The 18,416-nt window shown below is 35.5% G+C and overlaps 3 protein-coding genes across 3 annotated transcripts; 2 read left to right on the top strand and 1 right to left on the bottom strand.

Annotated features, from left to right (window-relative positions):
* Positions 1-6,266: 6,266 nt before the first annotated feature.
* On the top strand, positions 6,267-10,096 carry LOC11446571 (polyprenol reductase 1). Its single transcript, XM_024780968.2, has 6 exons — positions 6,267-7,010; positions 7,718-8,055; positions 8,856-9,090; positions 9,495-9,590; positions 9,682-9,753; positions 9,857-10,096. The coding sequence occupies exons 1-6, from the start codon at positions 6,819-6,821 to the stop codon at positions 9,959-9,961; spliced, it is 1,038 nt and encodes a 345-aa protein (XP_024636736.1). The 5' UTR covers positions 6,267-6,818; the 3' UTR covers positions 9,962-10,096.
* Positions 10,097-11,136: 1,040 nt separating this feature from the next.
* Positions 11,137-14,243, bottom strand: LOC11446570 (NADP-dependent D-sorbitol-6-phosphate dehydrogenase). The gene is made up of 6 exons (XM_003607032.4): positions 14,062-14,243; positions 13,885-13,979; positions 13,502-13,619; positions 12,573-12,705; positions 11,726-11,945; positions 11,137-11,613 (listed from the first exon to the last, which is right to left on the bottom strand). Exons 1-6 carry the CDS (start codon positions 14,192-14,194, stop codon positions 11,383-11,385), a joined length of 930 nt encoding a protein of 309 aa, XP_003607080.1. The 5' UTR covers positions 14,195-14,243; the 3' UTR covers positions 11,137-11,382.
* Positions 14,244-14,883: 640 nt separating this feature from the next.
* LOC11442794 (V-type proton ATPase 16 kDa proteolipid subunit) lies at positions 14,884-17,079 on the top strand. Its single transcript, XM_003607031.4, has 3 exons — positions 14,884-15,098; positions 15,352-15,637; positions 16,607-17,079. The coding sequence occupies exons 1-3, from the start codon at positions 15,023-15,025 to the stop codon at positions 16,737-16,739; spliced, it is 495 nt and encodes a 164-aa protein (XP_003607079.1). The 5' UTR covers positions 14,884-15,022; the 3' UTR covers positions 16,740-17,079.
* The last annotated feature ends 1,337 nt before the right edge of the window (positions 17,080-18,416 follow it).

Genomic DNA, 18,416 nt, shown 5'->3' with positions numbered 1-18,416 from the left:
ATTGTTTAATTTTCCAATCTTATACATAGTATAATTGCACTCTTGCTTCTTGTTTGTAAGGATAGTATTACGTGTTGGAGGGACTTATATATATGGCCTTTGTTGGAAGAATTAAGAGACTCTGTTGAAAGTTTTAGTGATGTTTTTACTTGGTTATGGCAGAGATTACCTAGAACCTAATTGGTTAGATTTGCTGCGACTTCATGATGGAGTGTATGGAGAGTTTGCTACCAGGTTCTCATTGATCTCCTAGGGAGGTGAGAGAACCACAATAAAACAGTTCGCTTCAAAGTGAACGGAAAAGGTTATGAACTTGAGGGCGTTTGAAGCTTGTTCAATCTTCATCCTAGCATTAAAGGAGGTCAGGTGTCATGTGGATTAGTGTTGCCATCATATTCTTACATGGTGGGTGGGGGAAGTGTCGCAATATGGGCTCTTTGTTGATTTTCCAAGAAAACGAGGTGATTTAGAAGGTTGGTTCATTTACAGATTCACATATTTTATCGAGATGGTTACCTTAATGGGCCTTGAATGGACATGTTATATGAGCTTTCTTGTCTTATTTCTATGGGTCTTGGGAGAGTTTTGATACTCAACGTTGGACGGGGCAACATTTCACCCTTTTCCTAGAGAGAGGTTCTCTACCTTCTCTCTAGAACTTTCACCTTTTTCCTAACTTAGCTTTGCTAGGGTTAACAGATCCCTAGCGCCGCTCAACCCTCCGGCTAGGATGTTTGTTCTCCTTTGAGAGGATAGTGTTTTCCCTGTTCATCCATCCTCTCTTCAATTTTCATGGGTCTGTCACTGCTGTATCCCGACCTCCACCTCTCCTCTCCACACCAGATCTCCGACCACGGTGGTTGTGGGCCGCTACCCACCCCATCTCCGGCGCCGATCCGGCCTCCTCCGGAGCCCCCACCGTGTAGATCGAATCTCAACACTTCCCTGCTTGTTTTTAACCTTTGTTAACTTTATCTATCTATCTCCAATCCTTTGGTTTTTTTTTTTCTTCTGTTTATTCAGTGTCTTGTGAGACTTGCTTGTACTTGTCTGTTTTTCCTTTTCTCTAGATTGTCTGTTTTTCTATTTCTCTAATCTTTTTTGTTTTTGAAACCCATTCCAATTCCATATCTAAATCTAAAAGTTTAACCTTTAACCTCTTATGAAATCATAAGCTTGGTGTTTTCAAGCTATCAATCAAAAAGTGGTAATAACCTCCTGTTTTTAACTTTTCATTGTTTTATGGGTTATTGCTTTGAGTTTGTTATTTTAGCAGGTGAAAAGGCTCTATCGATACATGACTTTTTTCTCTCCTTGGACACACCCAACAAAGGATTCGTTGTTGTTAACATGATCTCTCTTGTACCGTCGAAGTAGCTCTGGTCTACCAACATCGGGGTTTGTTGTCCAGAGATATGCTGTTTTCATATTGTACTGTAACACTTTTAGGGTTGTGATGTTAGTATTGGTGGGAAAATTTCTTTTCTAGGGTTAATTTTAGCCTTGTGTTTGGTTTATTGTAAAAAAAGTATGTTGTTTCAAAGAGCAACATTAAGATGGTTATAAGAGGGTGATGTCAACACAAGTTACTTCCATGCTTGCGTAAATAGTAGGAAAATATCATCAAATGTGGTGGTGGCTCTCAAAAGTGGACAGGGGTGGGTAAAAGTATGAGTGATGTCCAAGAGGAGAAGGTGAACTACTTTAGGAATCATTTTAAGGAAGTGACTTAGGAACATATTACACTTGATGGACGGTAGAATTTCCTTGCTTAATAGAAACCAATGTAGAAATCTCTCAAGGGAATTTCCTTGCTTAATAGAAACCAATGTAGAATTTCCTTGACCATATTTTTTTAACTAATATATAAATAAAAATATTAACATATAAGATGTTGTTTGATTTGTTAGAGTAGATATTTTTAAAATATCAATTTTTATACTTTTTATTATAGTAAATTAAAGATATTAAATTGTCAAAATTATATCTTGATACATATAAAGTAATTGACTGCAACATATATTTAAAAATTTATAAGTATAAAGATAAAATAAACTATACTACTCCAAGATATAAAAATGAAGTATCATCATTTTGGTCTCTCTAAACAATGGAACTAAACATACACCAAATTAGATTGGATCAATCGAATAGAATTGCATGTTTTATTGAGTTGGGGCAATGGATAACTCGTGGCATAATAAAGGGTGGTGATTTGCAGTCCCAATGATATTGTCATACCCCAAATTTTGACCACTTTTCTCTATTTTTACCCATTTTATTCGTATTTTTAAAGTCGGGAATTTTCGTCGTTTCAGACGAAATTTCAACAGAGAGGTTACTTTGAAGTACCTCATTTTTTATTCCGAGTCGGACCCTCTTCTCTCTTTATTTTCTTTTTATTTCAGTATTTAATTTCCATCTTTTATTAGTTTTAATTTTAGTTTTGATTTTAAAATTAGTTACTCTTTTTATATATTTAATAGTTTATTTTCTGTTTTTGTGCTATAATGTCAATGAGTCCGAAAAATCCCAGCAAGGGTCCAAAAAAATATTTTTTTTCACACGCCTCAGATTGTCAAACTTTTGTTTCCAAATCCAGGATGTTGTTTCCTTTTTCCCTTCAACCCTAATGCTATAAAATCAAATCTGTCAAAAAAAGAAAAGGAGGAAGCATCGTAAAACCCTAGCCGCAAACCTACATACAACAACCCTCAAACACAAACTTCTCACAACCGATCAGGACCCAAACCGTCACTACCGTACATAATCGCGAATCCAACCAAACCCAATCACAAGTACGTGAACCAGTCACGAACGTTCCGATCCAGATCAACATACAAGCAGAACCTGCAAGGAGAACAGAAGCAGATCGCACAAAAGGCCAGAATCGCACTCAAGCCACAGGTCGACTACAACAACAAATCCGTCGCCGTCACAAACAACAGCAAGCAACCAGATTCAATCCCTTTCAAAAAGGTAGTACTTTTTCTCTTTTTCATTAGACATAGGGTAAAGTTTGAACCTCTTTCATCTTAAAGAAGAAAAAATCGAAAAAAGAAGTAGAAGAAGAGTAGGAGTAGAGAATAGATCGAAACAAGAGAACAAAAAAAACTAAAAAAATTGATTCTAGGGTTCCGGCGCGAAGGTGCCGCCGTACCGGCCGACCAACCGCCGTCGGAACCCACTTACCTCTCGCCGGAATCTGCAAAAGAAAGAACACCATCGTGTTCTTGAACACAGGAGAGAGAAGAGAGAGTTTATTTGATTTGTAATGAGATGAGAGAGAATTGATTTGAGAAAATTGAGAAAAAACCAAGCACACCACATATATATACTACTCTGAACCGGTTCAGTTCTCCTAGAACTGGTCCAGGCTTGAACCGAACCGGTTTGAGCCCCCTTCAGCCCAGTACACGCCTTACACTCTGTAAAGGCCCAATTCCCGTTTTTAATTTCTGCACCTCCAGAATGCTGCTGCACCCCCACCTTGTGATTGAACCTCATTTTTCTTATTTCTTTGATGCATTTTTATTTTTATCTTTTTAGCATCGTAATCATCATTTTATACTCTCTCATGCATGTTTTATTTATTTATTTATGTCATTTATGTTAGAATGTAAACTAGGCTTAATGTAAATAATTTATTTTTCTTGTCATTTATTTTCCGCAGACTTTAGAATGTATCGTAGTTTTTTATGTAATAGTCGTAGGTGCATGTGTGCGTGCGTGTGTGTATGCCTCTTTTTATGCTTTATAATTTAGGTTAAAGGTCTTTGTGGTGATCCAACGTCACCATGAAGTACCTACGTTTTTATTTTTATGCTCCGTTAGTTTAATTTTAGTCCAATATTCAAAAACCACAAAAAATATGCAAAACTTCAAAAATATTTTCTTAATAAACCTTGGTTTGTAACCCAAGTGTTTTCCTTTTTATTTTCTTAATCAAATGCTTAATTGAATTAATATTCATAATAGACTTGATTTCTTTGTAATTAAAATTTGACCAACCTCACCTTATTTTATCTCATGCCTTGAGGCCTCTTTCCCTTCTTAAAAACCATTTTCTAAAATTTAAAAGCAACCAACCCACCAAAAAGAAATTTTTTAGGTGAACTACATTGGTTTTGATCCCTTTTCTTAAAGGGTATGTAGGCATAGGATTTTTATCCTTCCAAATCAAATAAAAATAACCAAAAACATACTTCTTCTCCCTCCATTCTTTCACTTAGACTTTTAGGTAATAATTTTCAGTAAGCAAATGAATTTAGCACAAGATAATCTAGGTAAGAGGTTCCTATGGAATACCATAGACGCTTAGGGTGCTAGCACCTTCCCTTCGCGTAACCAACCCCCGAATCCAAAGTCTCGATAAGGGTTTTTACTCATTTTTTCCCTTCCCACGAATAAAAATCGAGAGTTCAAAGATGGACGATTCAAATCAATTAATGGTTTGATATCCAAAAATCACGAGCACAGATATGTTACTATGTTTTCGCAATTTATTGTATTATAGTTTAACTCTTTTGTCTTAATCACTCTTTCACGAAATATTACAACTTGCATGTTGTAATTATCATCTATCTTATATGGCTAAAGTTACATAGGCACCCATTTCAACTATACCACCCCATACACACGTTTAGGTGACATTTCTTCTGATTTTTTTATTTACTAATCTAAAAAGAATGAAAAGACCAACACACTCTTAGATCTCACAGGAGAAAGAAACTCAGACAAAAAGCCATCTCTGGTCACTGTTCATCTCCAACTCTCTCTCCTTCGTCTTCTCTCAATGAGTTTTGATGACGGCGAATGTGGTTAGATCGACGACGGGGCCGATGGAGGTGGTGAGGTCTGAAGGTAAGAACAGCGGTGTGGGGTGGGATCCGAGGGTAAAGACGACGACGGCGTTACTGGTGGTGTGTTGCGAACAGCGACGGGGAGGAGAAAAAGATGAAGGAGTTGAAATAGATGGCAGTGGCGGGTGAGTGTGGCTGAAGGTAGTGGTCGCTGACGGAGTGTTGCCGGAGGTGGTGGCCGGTGACAGAGTGTGAATGAATTATTAAAGAAATTATTATAATACTCTAAACATTGCTAAAAAATTCCACTAAAAAATATGAAGGTCATTTCTAAAAAAATATGAAGGTTAAACAGGGTGTTTCGAGTTCATCTTTGCTCCATTTAGTATTCCTCCATTTACTCCTTTCCAATGCATGGATAAATGACATGTGGCAAAGATAAATCTAAAGGTTGATATTAAAAGGTGAAAAAGAAGTTTTGTTTAACAAAATTAAAAAAGAAAACTGTACGTCTTCTCTTCTCTTGCAAAAGGTTCTTCTTCCTCTAATCATCCCACTGACACCGCTTCCTCTTTCCGGTGGCACCGCTTCCTCTTTCCGGTGCCGCCGCTTCGTTATCATACTCCAAATCACGATTTACAAATTAAAAATTCACAACTCAATTCTCCCACAAACACATATGTAGCCCACATGATTTTATAAAACAAAAACAAAAAATGATTTCAAAATCAGCAAGATAACACAGACTATTTTTGATTTTTTCCAGATTTGAAATAAACATAGCCATGGAAACGACGAGAGGAAGACGATAGAATGGTCACTGTCCCGCCATCGGGAGGACGATGACGACGGCAAAATGGGGTAGTGCGCGGTGGTGTGTATACTAGAAGGGAGGAAGAGCCCTGCCGTTGGGACGAATAGAAAGGGGCAAAAGGGAGAGGAAGAAACCTCTGCGTCTTCATCTTCCTCCACTCACACACATTCACCAAAATGGGTCGTGTCATAACCAAAACCGTGAAAAAAAATCCTTGCGCAAGTAATCGAACGTTACTACTCTTGATATGCTTGCTGTTCTTGGTATGTCCGAGATTCCCGGGGTTGTTCAGGTTGATTCTGTTCCTGTTCAACCTGGAAGAGGTGCTGGTGTTGTTGCTTTTGGTGTCGGAAGAAGGTTTTGAGATTTGATGGTGAAATGGTTTAGAGTACTTTGAATTTTGTTTATGTTTTTGAGGAGTTTTGGATTTTGAAACTTGTTGTTATGGGATTTATCTAGTTCAATTTGCTTGCAAATTATTAAAAAAAAAAACCCAGATGAGTTTATTGTTGTATCAACAAAGAAGATGATGAGAGGAATTAGATAAAATGGCCTATATTTTAAACTTAACCCTTTGATTTATTTTTACCACATATCATCTATCTATGCATTGGAAATGAGTAAATGGAAGAATACTAAATGGAGCAAAGATGAACTCGGTTAAACAAGAGTTGATTTAAAAATAGAAAACCCAATGTGGTGGTGATGGAATTTTTATGGAAGACACATAACTTTGGCTTAAACTCATCCGTCAGATCAATCGCACGCTCCATATAGTGCCACGTGTCCACTGGTTCCTTATTAATTTCTTTGGAGAATAAATCACAACGAGTCCCAAATCAGCACTCGCCGTCGTTCTGCTTCCACCCACCATCGCAGTCCTGCAAGTCACTGCCTTGCTTGACGTTGCCGGAGTTCCGAGTGCCGCCGTCAAGATATGCACTGACGTCGTCCCTGGAGTTTCTCCACCTCCACCGCTTTATCCCCAAATACACGTCCTTACTTTTCGCAGTCTCCCAATCATAAGATTAATCAAATGGTACATATTCAATGCTATAGAGTGAACAAGAGGTAGAATAATCAGAGAGGATCCACATCCATCACACCACACGTCTCTTTCTGATGAGAATGAAATCAGATTCTTAACCTCTTCATTCACTCTCCCAAGTACCACTCCTCGTATCATATCCTCACATATTACTATGAACTTGTCTTTTTTGTCGAATGATCAACATCAAATAATGAAGACACTTCTTGTTTCATTGCTGAGGTTGTCTTGGATCGCTGCTACATTGCCTATTATCATCGTTTCCATTCCCATTCCCAACCTCAACTTTCTTCGCCAAATCTTGTTGGGGTTTGCAAAGAGAGGAAAAACTTCATCTTCTTCTCAAGTAACACCACTTTCTCATTCATTCATTGCTTATTTATCTACCCTTTTCATTTTTATTCATTTCCATTTCGAAAATGTACAAATTTATCATCTTTTTATTAATGTGTTTGTAGTTGTACTTTCTTCAAAAAAAAATGTGTATGTAGTTGTACTAAAAAAATTTGATGGGTCGAGTAAAAGTTGCGCCACCCTTATCAGCGATATTGTAGGAGACACAGTGTAGCAGAGACGAGGACGTTGTGTTGAATTGTGTGATAAGACTAAACAAAATATGATTATAAATGACAACATTAGAGAGAGTTAATGCAGTAGTACCTTTAGTAGAAAATAGTAGAAATGATGGTGGAAACTAGACTTAGGTGATTTGAGTCATAGAGAGAAGACTTGTAGAATCTGTGGTAAGATAGTAGATCAGATAGAGGATGATAAAATCACTAGAGACGGAGGAGGATCTAGAAAAACTATTAAGAGAAATTATTAAGAAAAATTTAGACATTAATTAGTTGGAGAGTAATATATATGATAGAACATTATGACGTAGTTGGATCCATGTAGCCGACCCTCCTTAGTGGGATGAGACTTTGTTGTTGTTGTGTCATTTTACCAATGTATAAATTTTTCATCTTTTTACTAATGGGTCTATAGTTTTACTAATTTTTTTTGATGGGTTGAATGAAAGTTTAAACATTTACCATATTGTTTTTGCAGAAATTTACTGTTCCTCAGAGATTCTTCCTGCATTTCTATGTTGTGTCTTCAATATGGACAACGTTTCTGCTTGTTGCAACTTGGATATATGCTTATAGAATGGCGCCACTAGTTGCAGACCCATTATCTTATTCTACTTTAACTGGTTTTTTGACTGGAGGTTTAACTATTAGACATGGCTCTGATAAACTCCGGGAGGGATATGTTGCTTGGCAAGCTGTTTTTCTGCTTTTGCTTATGGAAGCTCAAGTTCTAAGACGGCTTTTTGAAACTATACATGTGTTTAATTACAGCCCGTCTGCTCGCATGCATATCATTGGTTATCTCACTGGATTGTTGTGAGTTTTTTTTCGTAATCCATTCTTAATCTACTTGGTTTGCAATTAGTTTTTAATGTTGGAAATTGTTTTTACTGCGATGAATTTTTAGATATGTGTAACTAAGATGCCTATTTTCTGCCAACAATGCAATTTTGCAGTGAGATTTCTGGCTCACTTTCTATTAATCCCTTCGGATGACTTCTTTGTTGTGAGTTTCCGGGTTCATTAGTTTGAAATTATATCAAGTTTCTAGTCTGTAAATTTTGTTTATATAGTTTCTTAGATGAGTGAGTTGCTACGATTAAATGTCTATCCTATTTAGTATATGTCTGCGTAACTTGTGGCATTGATTAAAACTTAATGTTGCTTCTCTATTTATGAGTTTGGCCTCAGCATAGTGCATTCCTGGTCTCAATTTCTATAAGGATAAGCACACTGAGGTGCTTGAAACAACCATGTTTTAAATGCCGGAGAACTCTGCGTTTTTTGGCGGAAGAAAGTACATGCATATCTGATGATACTTGTTCTGTAATAGACTTTGTTCAATACAATCAGTAACTTTCCTGAATTTATTATGTCCAATTTCCTGAAAAGATATTTCTCAGTTGTGAACCGAATGTCATATGCATGTTAGTAGTTCAACATAGATTGGATTTGAAGTACTACTTTAATGTGAAATCTGAAAATGTTCTTAGATGAAGATTTTACTTCAAATACTGACCGCAACATTTCCTCCACTTGCACTTCTTAGTTATCACTGTTTCCTCTATCAAATACTAAAATGGAGATGATTGATTTTGTTTCTTTTTTGAAGCTAGTTACTACATAGGAGCACCATTATCACTGTGTGGTGATTGTGCATTGGAGGTTTTTGACTTCTTATTAAATCTAGTGACTGAGTTCATTGTCAAAGGCAAGAATCAGATGCCAGTACCGGAGATAGAATTCTCGCTACTTTTAAATCCCCTCACCAGGCTCGGGTGGAAACATTGGATTGGTGCGGCTATTTTCTCTTGGGGATGGATTCATCAATATCGGTGCCATAAGATTCTTGTATGAATCATCTGCTTAATTGAGATATAAATCTTTGTTTTGCAAAACGTGAATACCAAATACTTTGATCATGTCCTCATTACTTCTAGCCGCTAGCTCTTTTCACCATCATGGTTTCTACTTGCTATCTATTTTCATTTAAATGAGATTATAGTACTTGCTAATGGTAACAAGTCACAATAGAGTTATTTTGATCTCAGAAAATAAAATATACTTTGGTGATTTTTACTTACTTTACTTGAGAACTTTATTCTGGACTTGATAAAATTAAAGTATTGTAATCCTTCAAATTAAAGTATTGAATTTTAAAGGAAATATATCACAGTAGCGAGTAGGATTATGTTACCCTAACATTCGTGAAATGTATTGTAATGATGCTGTCTGAATTGGATAACTTTTGCCAGGGTTCTCTGCGCGAGTCAAGACAAGCAGATGAATATGTAATTCCTCGCGGTGATTGGTTTGAAATCGTTTCCTCTCCACACTATCTCTCTGAAATTGTAACCCTCTTCTCTCTGAAATGTTTTGACTTTTATACTGCTTATACTGCAACGATTCATCTAGCTAAGCCTGTATTTGATGCTATTGAAGGTTATCTACGCCAGTTTTGTGGTTGCTACTGGTGGATCAAATCTGACAATATGGCTACTTTTTGCTTTTGTGGTAATATTTCTTCACCAGGTTTAGCATCGTTTTCATGTTTTGAACTAATTATTACTATTTGACTTCGACTAGCTTTTCACACATTTCTTTTTGTTCGGAACAGGTGGCCAATCTGGCATTTGCAGCCGTGGAAACACATAGCTGGTATCGTCGTAAATTTGAAGATTATCCGAGCAGTCGTTTTGCTATTATTCCATTTATTCTCTGAGATTGTGAGGCAAAGTGTAATTAACTCAAAATATTGATGTAAAGAAAACTTTATCACTTCTCAAGAATCAAGATGTACATTGTTTTTTTTTTCACCAGAAAAAAATATGAGCACGAGTCCATTAGTTACATTCAATTTGTTTCAATGTTAATTTGAGTTTTTGAATGGTTATACCTATAAGACACTCACTCATGCTCCATCAAAAAAATTGCTTGAACACTTTTTGGTGCAAAACACCTAACACTCAGACTATGGAGTCTTAAAATTAGTCTTAACATGACAGCATGACATAGTAATAAATGGCTATGGATATACTGTAAATTCCACAAAATTTTATGGCATGACATAGATTTTGAAATATCTCGGTATCGCAAGTGATACTGAGATTGTTTCTGTATAAGGAAAAAAATTAGTTTATGGCATGTCGAAAGGAGTAATCATAACACCACTATTGTCGTGCGATTTATAAGATAAATTAAATTAGTTTATGGCATGTTCCTCCCACAAGTTACTATCAACTTATTTCAATAAGATCTTCAAGATTGTTTATAAAAAAATAGCTAACAAGTTGCATGAAATTAACTTGGCCTTAAATCATCATTGATTATAAAAACAGTTTATTTATACATAGAAGCTAAGTTAAATTATTTCAGTGAAAACAGTTTAAGTGTGGGTTTGGATAAACTGTTAAGTGTGGGTTTTGATTTGGCATATGTTTTCCTTTTACCTTTTAGTCGAAATCTGCAACTCTTGTAACACCTTTTTAAATAAAAAGAGTTCAAGTGTTAAGCATGCCATTCAATACCTTTTTCACTGAAATTAGTTATTACGAAGTGTTGCAGATATCAACTTCATTTTGCATATCAAGGCACGTGAAGATGACTCTGTACCAAACCATTAGTACTACCCATTCAGTTGATCTTCCATTGTTTTATTAATCTTTTTACGGCAAGAGATGAACTAGAAAAGGTTAGCAAAATTTATTGTATTTTTCACCAAGGCAGGACCTGAAGCTTCACAGTTTCTATTCTAATCTAGATTGAAAATTAAGTTTTAATGAAGAAAATCTACAAAAGCTTATACTTTCCTTTTCAATATTTCGAAAACTTATCAACCAAAAGCTCACATGAATGACCAAATGGACGAGGATGGGAGTAAATAAATGGATAAGCAAATTAAGCAACAAAATATTCTGGATTCTCCCTCATTTGGTCCACAAGATTTGATAACAGCGGGTAGATAATTTTACTATCGTTACCAGCATAGTTCATAATATCTACTCAAATGAGCTACAATGGATGGCCCAAAAGTTTAGCATATGCCAAATCAAAATGTCAATACAAGTCTCAAAGTTGAAAGGTCATGATGTTTTCTAGCATATTTGGATGACCATGATACATGTTTAGAAAGGAAGGGCATTCTCATGCATAAAGATCTATGCCCCAAAACTTGGCCGGTTGATTAGTTCTATATTCCCTGTCCATACTGCTGATGAGCTCCATGTCCTCTTTAGACAACTCAAAATCAAATACCTGGAAGTTCTCTTTCAATCTCTCCAGTTTTGATGTTTTAGGAATGACAACAGTGTTCCTTTGAATCCCCCAGCGAAGAGAAATCTGGGCAGCAGTCTTTTTGTATTTTTCAGCTAGACCCTGAAATCAAAGTCACAACACTAGTCACATTTACTGATTTTGGATAGATAATGGTCGGAAGATAAGATAATAGGCTACTAATATGTGTTGGAACTTAATAATGACCACTCACTTTGAGAATTTGCTCATCCAAACATGACTCTGTACCAAACCATTCTTTGTTTGCTGCAGCACCTCCAAGTGGAGTGTGGGCTGTTACACAAATTCCATGCTTCTGACAAAATTTGACTAGAGACTCACGCTGGAAGTATGGATGAGTTTCAATCTGATTTACAGCAGGCTTTATCTTGGAATATGCTAAGCAATCTCTAGTCAGAAAGATGTCATAGTTGCTGCAAATAGTTTTTTGTCAGATTGTAATTTCATTAATTAGAATCAAAGATTTCTGAAGTCAATAACATGAATATTAGACCACACAAATTATACTTAGACAGGTTATCCAACACATTCCCCTTTTCAATAGATTACACTAACAGCCCATCAATAGCAACTAAGCATTATTATTCCATTAGGGTAGGCGGTAAACTGGCAATAGCTAAATGTAATATGAAACATGTGACAAGGATCCAGCACACAAAATGTCTTGAATATATCTGTAAATGTCAATACAATTCACTTCTTAATTACTGAGAAAGATCGTTAGTAATATCATGATGAATATTGCAAAATACTTGGTTAAGTTTTTTAATATATGTTGCAAGTAATCATCCCAAAATAACATAAATGTGCATGCAGGAATTGTAGGGCACAATTTAAGGCGCCTCTGAATAATTACTAGAGAAATAATTTCAGTCCTCATGAACCTATCAAGTTTGGTCATTAGTTGTTTTCATCTTTGTTCATTTGACTATTTCCTTAGTATTAGGTAAAATTCATCACATAAACTAGAGTCGTAAAAAGGATTTCCAGAGCAACTTCTAGAAGTCATAGTGAAGATTGCTTGCAGCACAAAATTAGACCTGATTCCTATGCTGCGAACCAAGCCCGATGAAACAAGGCCTTCCATCGCATGCCAGGTAGTTTCCAGGGATATGGTTGTATCTATGTCCAGCACCCCATCTTCACCCAAAGCACTATCAGTAGTACCAACCCCTGCATGTGTGAGGAATGTGGCAAAATTATATTATAGAACACATATAAGAGTGATTTAGATCACTTGTTAAATTCATAGCTATCTATAGAGGCCAATAATAGTGACTGTCACTATTCTCTAGCTGTAGAAAGAGATGTTCATATGGGGGCCGGGCCATCGCTGGGAGGAGTTGATGATCTAAAGTGCAAAATTCAACAAATATATAAGTGTTGATGATTTAAGGTGCAAATAATAGCAGTGCTACCGGCCACGCCGGGGGAGGGACCATAAAAACACCTTTGAAAAGAGATGTTTTAGATGCGGGTGCTTCGGGAATTTTAGACTTAAACTTCTTTTGTTTCCTTGAGTTTTGTTGTTAACTACTTCTATGGTTTGCTTAAGAGCCATGCCATTTTATTATTAGATATCAATAGTTCATGAATGATGAATAATTTTCCAATAGCACATATATATATATATATATATATATATATATATATATTTAAAAGACGGCATGTCATGTCATGTCATCCTACTCTCCCCTACCCAATTATAATATTTTTTTTTTTGGCTGCCTCTTCATGCCTATTGATAGCTATGGTTAAACCTTGAAATATCCCAAACCAAAATTTTGATAGTCGTAGTTTCACCAAGTATAGAAATATTTTATTAAAAAGCATAGAGCAGATTTGGCTAAAAGTAGATATATTTTAACTATATATATGAGTCCAAGTTAATAGATCAATACATTTAGAAATAGTTTCTACATATCATCAAAACTAAAAAGTCAAGGGAAGCATAAGAAACCAACCATACCAGTGTGCCTAGTGGCTACAGGAAAGTGAACAAGATATAAATCCAGATAATCTAACTGAAGCTTCTTAAGACTATCTTTGCAAGCCTCAACAACATGTCCATGATCAGAATTCCAAAGCTGAAATCAGATTCAAATACCAAATACCATTAACTCTTAATAACTAAGCAGAAATTGCTAATCTTTTTCGGATAAAATCAATTATGGATGAATTTAACTGCTTAAAACACCCGTGGAGCTCAACTTTCTAAAATAGCTATCGTCGATATTTGTTTTCCTTGTTGCTGTTTCTTTCTTTCTTTATAATTAGAATTAGAATTAGGATTTAATTTTTATACATTGACGGTGTAAACCTATTCCACACATGTATCTAATCAAATTGTACCTTGGTGGTAATGAAAAGATCCTCCCTCTTCACAAGTCCAGTGTCAAAAGCTTCTTTAAGTGCTTCTCCAACTTCTGCTTCGTTCTTGTAGTCAGCTACAACACAATCAAAATTCAAAACAACGAGCTAAAAAACTAGATTGAAATCTAAATTTGAAGGAGTAAAAAAAGAAAATACCAGCACAATCAAAATGACGATAACCGATTTTTATGGAATTGATAATTAAGTCTTTGATTGCTTGTCCTTCCATGCGCCAAACTCCAAGTCCAATGATTGGCATCTTGAATCCGCTGTTCAGTGTGATTGCCATTTTTTCTTTCTTTCCTTCTCACCTCTGCAACTCCGTCACTGACAATGCTATATATATATATATCGGACGGGCCTTCAATATTGGGCCACTATGTCGGAATAGCCCTAGCCAAGCCCAAGCCCAAGTCCAACAAAGCTACTTTCCCTCTTCAATACGCGTCCGTGTTAACGAGTGGTGCTCATGAAATTATTCTTTAAAAAAAGTTAAATATTTTGATTTTGAATACTTGGTTACACAATTTTTTTTTCAAAAATTGCTATTTTAATTTTTTAAAGAGTGATTTATGGACATTCGTTAGCATTTTTCTTAGAACTGAAACTGTTAACTTCAATTATTATTTTTTTTATAAGATTTTAGATGTCTCAATTGTAGAATTAGAACAAATTTCATCCAGATTGTGTGATTTAGATAGTTAAATTAACAAAAAAAAAAAATATAATTAAAATAAAAACATATTTTGTGGGCTTTTAAGAATCATAGGGATGTACTATAAAATTTCACAAAAACAACCACCCAATAGGTGAACACAGATTGAGCAATTAACAAAACACATGACATTATTTATGACAAGTTGGGCTCCGCTGGTTAATCCGGGTGCGGGTCAAAGTATCCATTAACCCAAACCATATGGAACCCGAAAATCTCCGAATAATTAAATAAATAAAGTAACTATAAATAAAAGGCAAACCAATCATCCACGTTCACTAACCATCAACCATCATCATCTTCCTCTACCACAACACAACAGAGATCGAAACTTCTCTCTCCGAGAAAAATCACAATCCCGTAAATCTTAGATCAGATCTATACGTCGTCGTTTCAGTATCAATGGCTCCATTCAGCGGCGATGAAACTGCACCCTTCTTTGGCTTCCTTGGAGCCGCAGCTGCTCTCGTCTTCTCATGTAATTTCTCTAAGATCTCTCCTATTTTCCCGATCCTTTTTCAATTTCTCTTTTTTCTTCCAATTTTCAATCTTCAATATATTCATTTTTTGTTAATCATCTAGCGTTTCGATCCGTTTGAATAATTTGAATTTCAATTATTGCAAGATCTTATTAAATTTTTTTATAATTAATTACATATATTAATTCGAGATTTGTGATTAGCGATTAGTGATTAGATCTATATTGATTTGAATTGAATTGATGGAGGAAGGTATGGGAGCTGCATACGGAACAGCGAAGAGTGGCGTTGGTGTGGCTTCCATGGGTGTGATGAGACCGGAACTCGTGATGAAGTCGATTGTACCAGTTGTTATGGCTGGTGTTTTGGGTATTTATGGTCTTATTATTGCTGTTATTATCAGTACTGGAATTAACCCAAAGGCCAAATCTTATTACCTTTTTGATGGCTATGCACATCTTTCATCCGGTCTTGCTTGTGGGCTTGCTGGGCTTTCTGCTGGTATGGCTATTGGGATTGTTGGTGATGCTGGTGTTAGGTATAATTCTTTTCCCTTTGTAATTGGTTTGTCTGATTAAACTTAAAACTGGTTTTCAGGTGATTTGTTTTTTGTCTGATTTGGTTTGATACTACAGTCTAGAATTTCATATTGTCAGTTAGGACCTGTTTGGATAAACAACTTATTTGTAGCTTATAGCACAAGCCTTCTTGTATAAGCTTGCATAAGCTATTTTTATAGTAGAAGATTAAGTTATTAAGTTGATTTTATAAGCTATATTGAAAATAATTTGAAAAAAGGTTATGCAAATTGTCATAAGTTGTTTTCATAAATCCTCTCAAACAATCTCATTAAACTTATGTAAGTAGATAAGCTTAAATAAGCCAATTCAAACAGGCCCATCATGTGTGAAACTTAGATATGCATTCTTATCGGGTAACTTGTGGGTCCTCGGTTCTTATTTAAATTGCTTGGCTGTTTTCTTAGGGTATGTTTTGATTGATGTTTAAATTTTTAAACCTTGTCGATGTTGTATTGCATTCTATTAGTGGACATATGGGTCCTGACTTGTATTCTTATTTACATTGACTATTTTCTAAGTCCATGGTTGGATTGGTGGTACAGCGGTATAGGGTGGAATGAAGTCGAATTAAATGAAATAGGATAACATCCATCTTATGAAATTTTGACTGAACTATTTAATTCCGTTCCAACCTATACTACCAATACAAATATACCTTTAGGAGGTGTACATCCACATGTCCTTAGCCTTTTCAAAAATATAGTAGTACTAGTATGGTAGGATTTAATACCTTTAGGATGTACACATCCACATGTCCTTAGCCTTTTCAAAAATATAGTAGTACTAGTATGGTAGGATTTATGATGAAACACGTATTTTTCTTGTACTAGCCTGCAATTGTTATCAATAGGGTAGGATACTGGGATATGTACTGTTTATAACCATTCCTAATAAATTTCTTCCTTTGAACAATTATTCTTTTGCAGAGCCAATGCACAGCAGCCAAAACTTTTCGTTGGAATGATCCTTATCCTCATCTTTGCTGAAGCTCTTGCCCTTTACGGTCTCATTGTTGGTATTATCTTGTCTTCACGTGCCGGCCAGTCTAGAGCCGAGTAAGTAAGGAGCTGTGTTGCAAAATATTCTTTGACCACCAACCTTCTTATTAAGAAGGCGAGGGGGTGAATTTTAGTTGTGCGGATAGTGATGTTTGGACCCAGTTGCAGTATTTTTTAACAAATACTTTGAAAGTAATAGCTCCACCTGTCATTTGATGGTGTTTGTATAAGTAGTTTATCTTTGGTTAATAAAGCTTTTTAAGCTTCGTCCCTTTTTCCTTATGAAACGTATTATGCCATATTATTTGAGCCTACTTTGTTTTTGCTGCTGCTGAAACTAGTGCGTGTAATGATTTAGTTGCGAATATAAATTGTATGCATTTGTGGATCTTTTCATATTAGATGCAGCTATAATGTTGGCTTAGACAGTAGTACAAAATTACAACGACCTTTTCACAATAGAATAACACATAAATGTGTCGTGGTCATATTTTAAATTCATGTGATTTTGAACCATTTGATTGTTTAAGTAAGCCTGACTGAAATTTAAGTTGGCAAGCAAACTTTTATGTAAGTCTACTATATAATGTTAACCAGGTTTTGAATGGCAAGAACTATCATAGGACAGAGCTAAGGTTTGAGGGAGGAAGATGAGAAATTTTAGTTGCCTGCCTTTATCATTAGCAGCAATGTGGCTCACCGGTGGAGGAGTATAAAAACACCTTCAGATTTAATGAATGGTCCATATTTGTTATTAGAAACAAAAACGAGAACGTCTATAGATTCTCAAACACAATCCCTCCCTCTTATCTCCCTCATTAGTGTCCTATACACATAAAAAAACTGGTACGATATGGTAAAAACACATCATATGCCTACCAATATGGTGGTTTTTTTGGTGTTTCAACAACTTTGCAACTGAGTCAATAAAAACAACTTTTGATACCTTATTTGCAACATTTTCAATACAGTGGTTTCTTGTCATCCATGTCATTCTCAACTTAAGTATCAAATCTGAAGGCATATACTGTTTCAATCTTTCAGAATTCAGAGTACTTCAACGGCAAAATTTCTTTCAACTTATTTAGTTTGTTGAAATACGACACTATGGTGGCTGGAACTGAAGCCGCACACGACACAAGCATGAAAGTAGTTTTTCTAATATCAATCATTATTCTCAATCTAGCGAGCAAGCATTCCTAGAACATAACATCGACGTAACAAAATCAAAGGGAGAAAAACAATTTCATTCTTGCCGTTTTTTTATTTATATGAAAAAAAACAGTTTTAATTATAGAGAAAACTATGAACCTTGTGAAGTTTGACTATAAAATGTTACATAGATGGGATACCTAAAATTGTTGTCATTTTTATTTCGAATAAATTCGGACCATTCATCTAGTGGTGCTTTTCTTACGGTTTAATCATAAAGTAGAGTTTGATCTCAATTGTAAAATGATGCTCGGATCTGACTGAACCCATGATCTCAATGCAAAATGCATAAAGCTGAAGCAGGAGAGCACATAGTACAACCATCATATACAATTAGTAGAATATAGTTCAATTCATATAAATGAATAATTATTAGGTAGGAACTTGATAACTCAACTAGTTTAAATTAAGGGCTAATGAGTTGGAGGTTGAGAGTTTAAGTTGTGACAAAGATAAAAAACTATAATAGTACTGGCAGTTTTTTTTTTAAGGAATAGTATTGGTAGTGAACACACTAACATTTACC

Source organism: Medicago truncatula, chromosome 4, assembly GCF_003473485.1.
Source record: "Medicago truncatula cultivar Jemalong A17 chromosome 4, MtrunA17r5.0-ANR, whole genome shotgun sequence".
NCBI lineage: Eukaryota > Viridiplantae > Streptophyta > Magnoliopsida > Fabales > Fabaceae > Medicago > Medicago truncatula.
This window is presented reverse-complemented; position numbering and strand designations above follow the sequence as displayed.

What these genes read in the sequence shown, in the direction of transcription:
- LOC11446571 (XM_024780968.2), top strand. Translation starts at nt 6,819, where the DNA reads ATGAACTTGTCTTTTTTGTCGAATGATCAACATCAAATAATGAAGACA. An exon ending in ATCGGTGCCATAAGATTCTT is followed by an intron (nt 9,091 to 9,494) that starts GTATGAATCATC and finishes AACTTTTGCCAG; the next exon opens with GGTTCTCTGCGCGAGTCAAG. An exon ending in CACACTATCTCTCTGAAATT is followed by an intron (nt 9,591 to 9,681) that starts GTAACCCTCTTC and finishes ATGCTATTGAAG; the next exon opens with GTTATCTACGCCAGTTTTGT.
- LOC11446570 (XM_003607032.4), bottom strand. Translation starts at nt 14,194, where the DNA reads ATGGCAATCACACTGAACAGCGGATTCAAGATGCCAATCATTGGACTT. An exon ending in ATCTTTTCATTACCACCAAG is followed by an intron (nt 13,620 to 13,884) that starts GTACAATTTGAT and finishes ATCTGATTTCAG; the next exon opens with CTTTGGAATTCTGATCATGG. An exon ending in TGTAGCCACTAGGCACACTG is followed by an intron (nt 12,706 to 13,501) that starts GTATGGTTGGTT and finishes TCACACATGCAG; the next exon opens with GGGTTGGTACTACTGATAGT.
- LOC11442794 (XM_003607031.4), top strand. Translation starts at nt 15,023, where the DNA reads ATGGCTCCATTCAGCGGCGATGAAACTGCACCCTTCTTTGGCTTCCTT. An exon ending in AGCTGCTCTCGTCTTCTCAT is followed by an intron (nt 15,099 to 15,351) that starts GTAATTTCTCTA and finishes TGATGGAGGAAG; the next exon opens with GTATGGGAGCTGCATACGGA. An exon ending in GTTGGTGATGCTGGTGTTAG is followed by an intron (nt 15,638 to 16,606) that starts GTATAATTCTTT and finishes ATTCTTTTGCAG; the next exon opens with AGCCAATGCACAGCAGCCAA.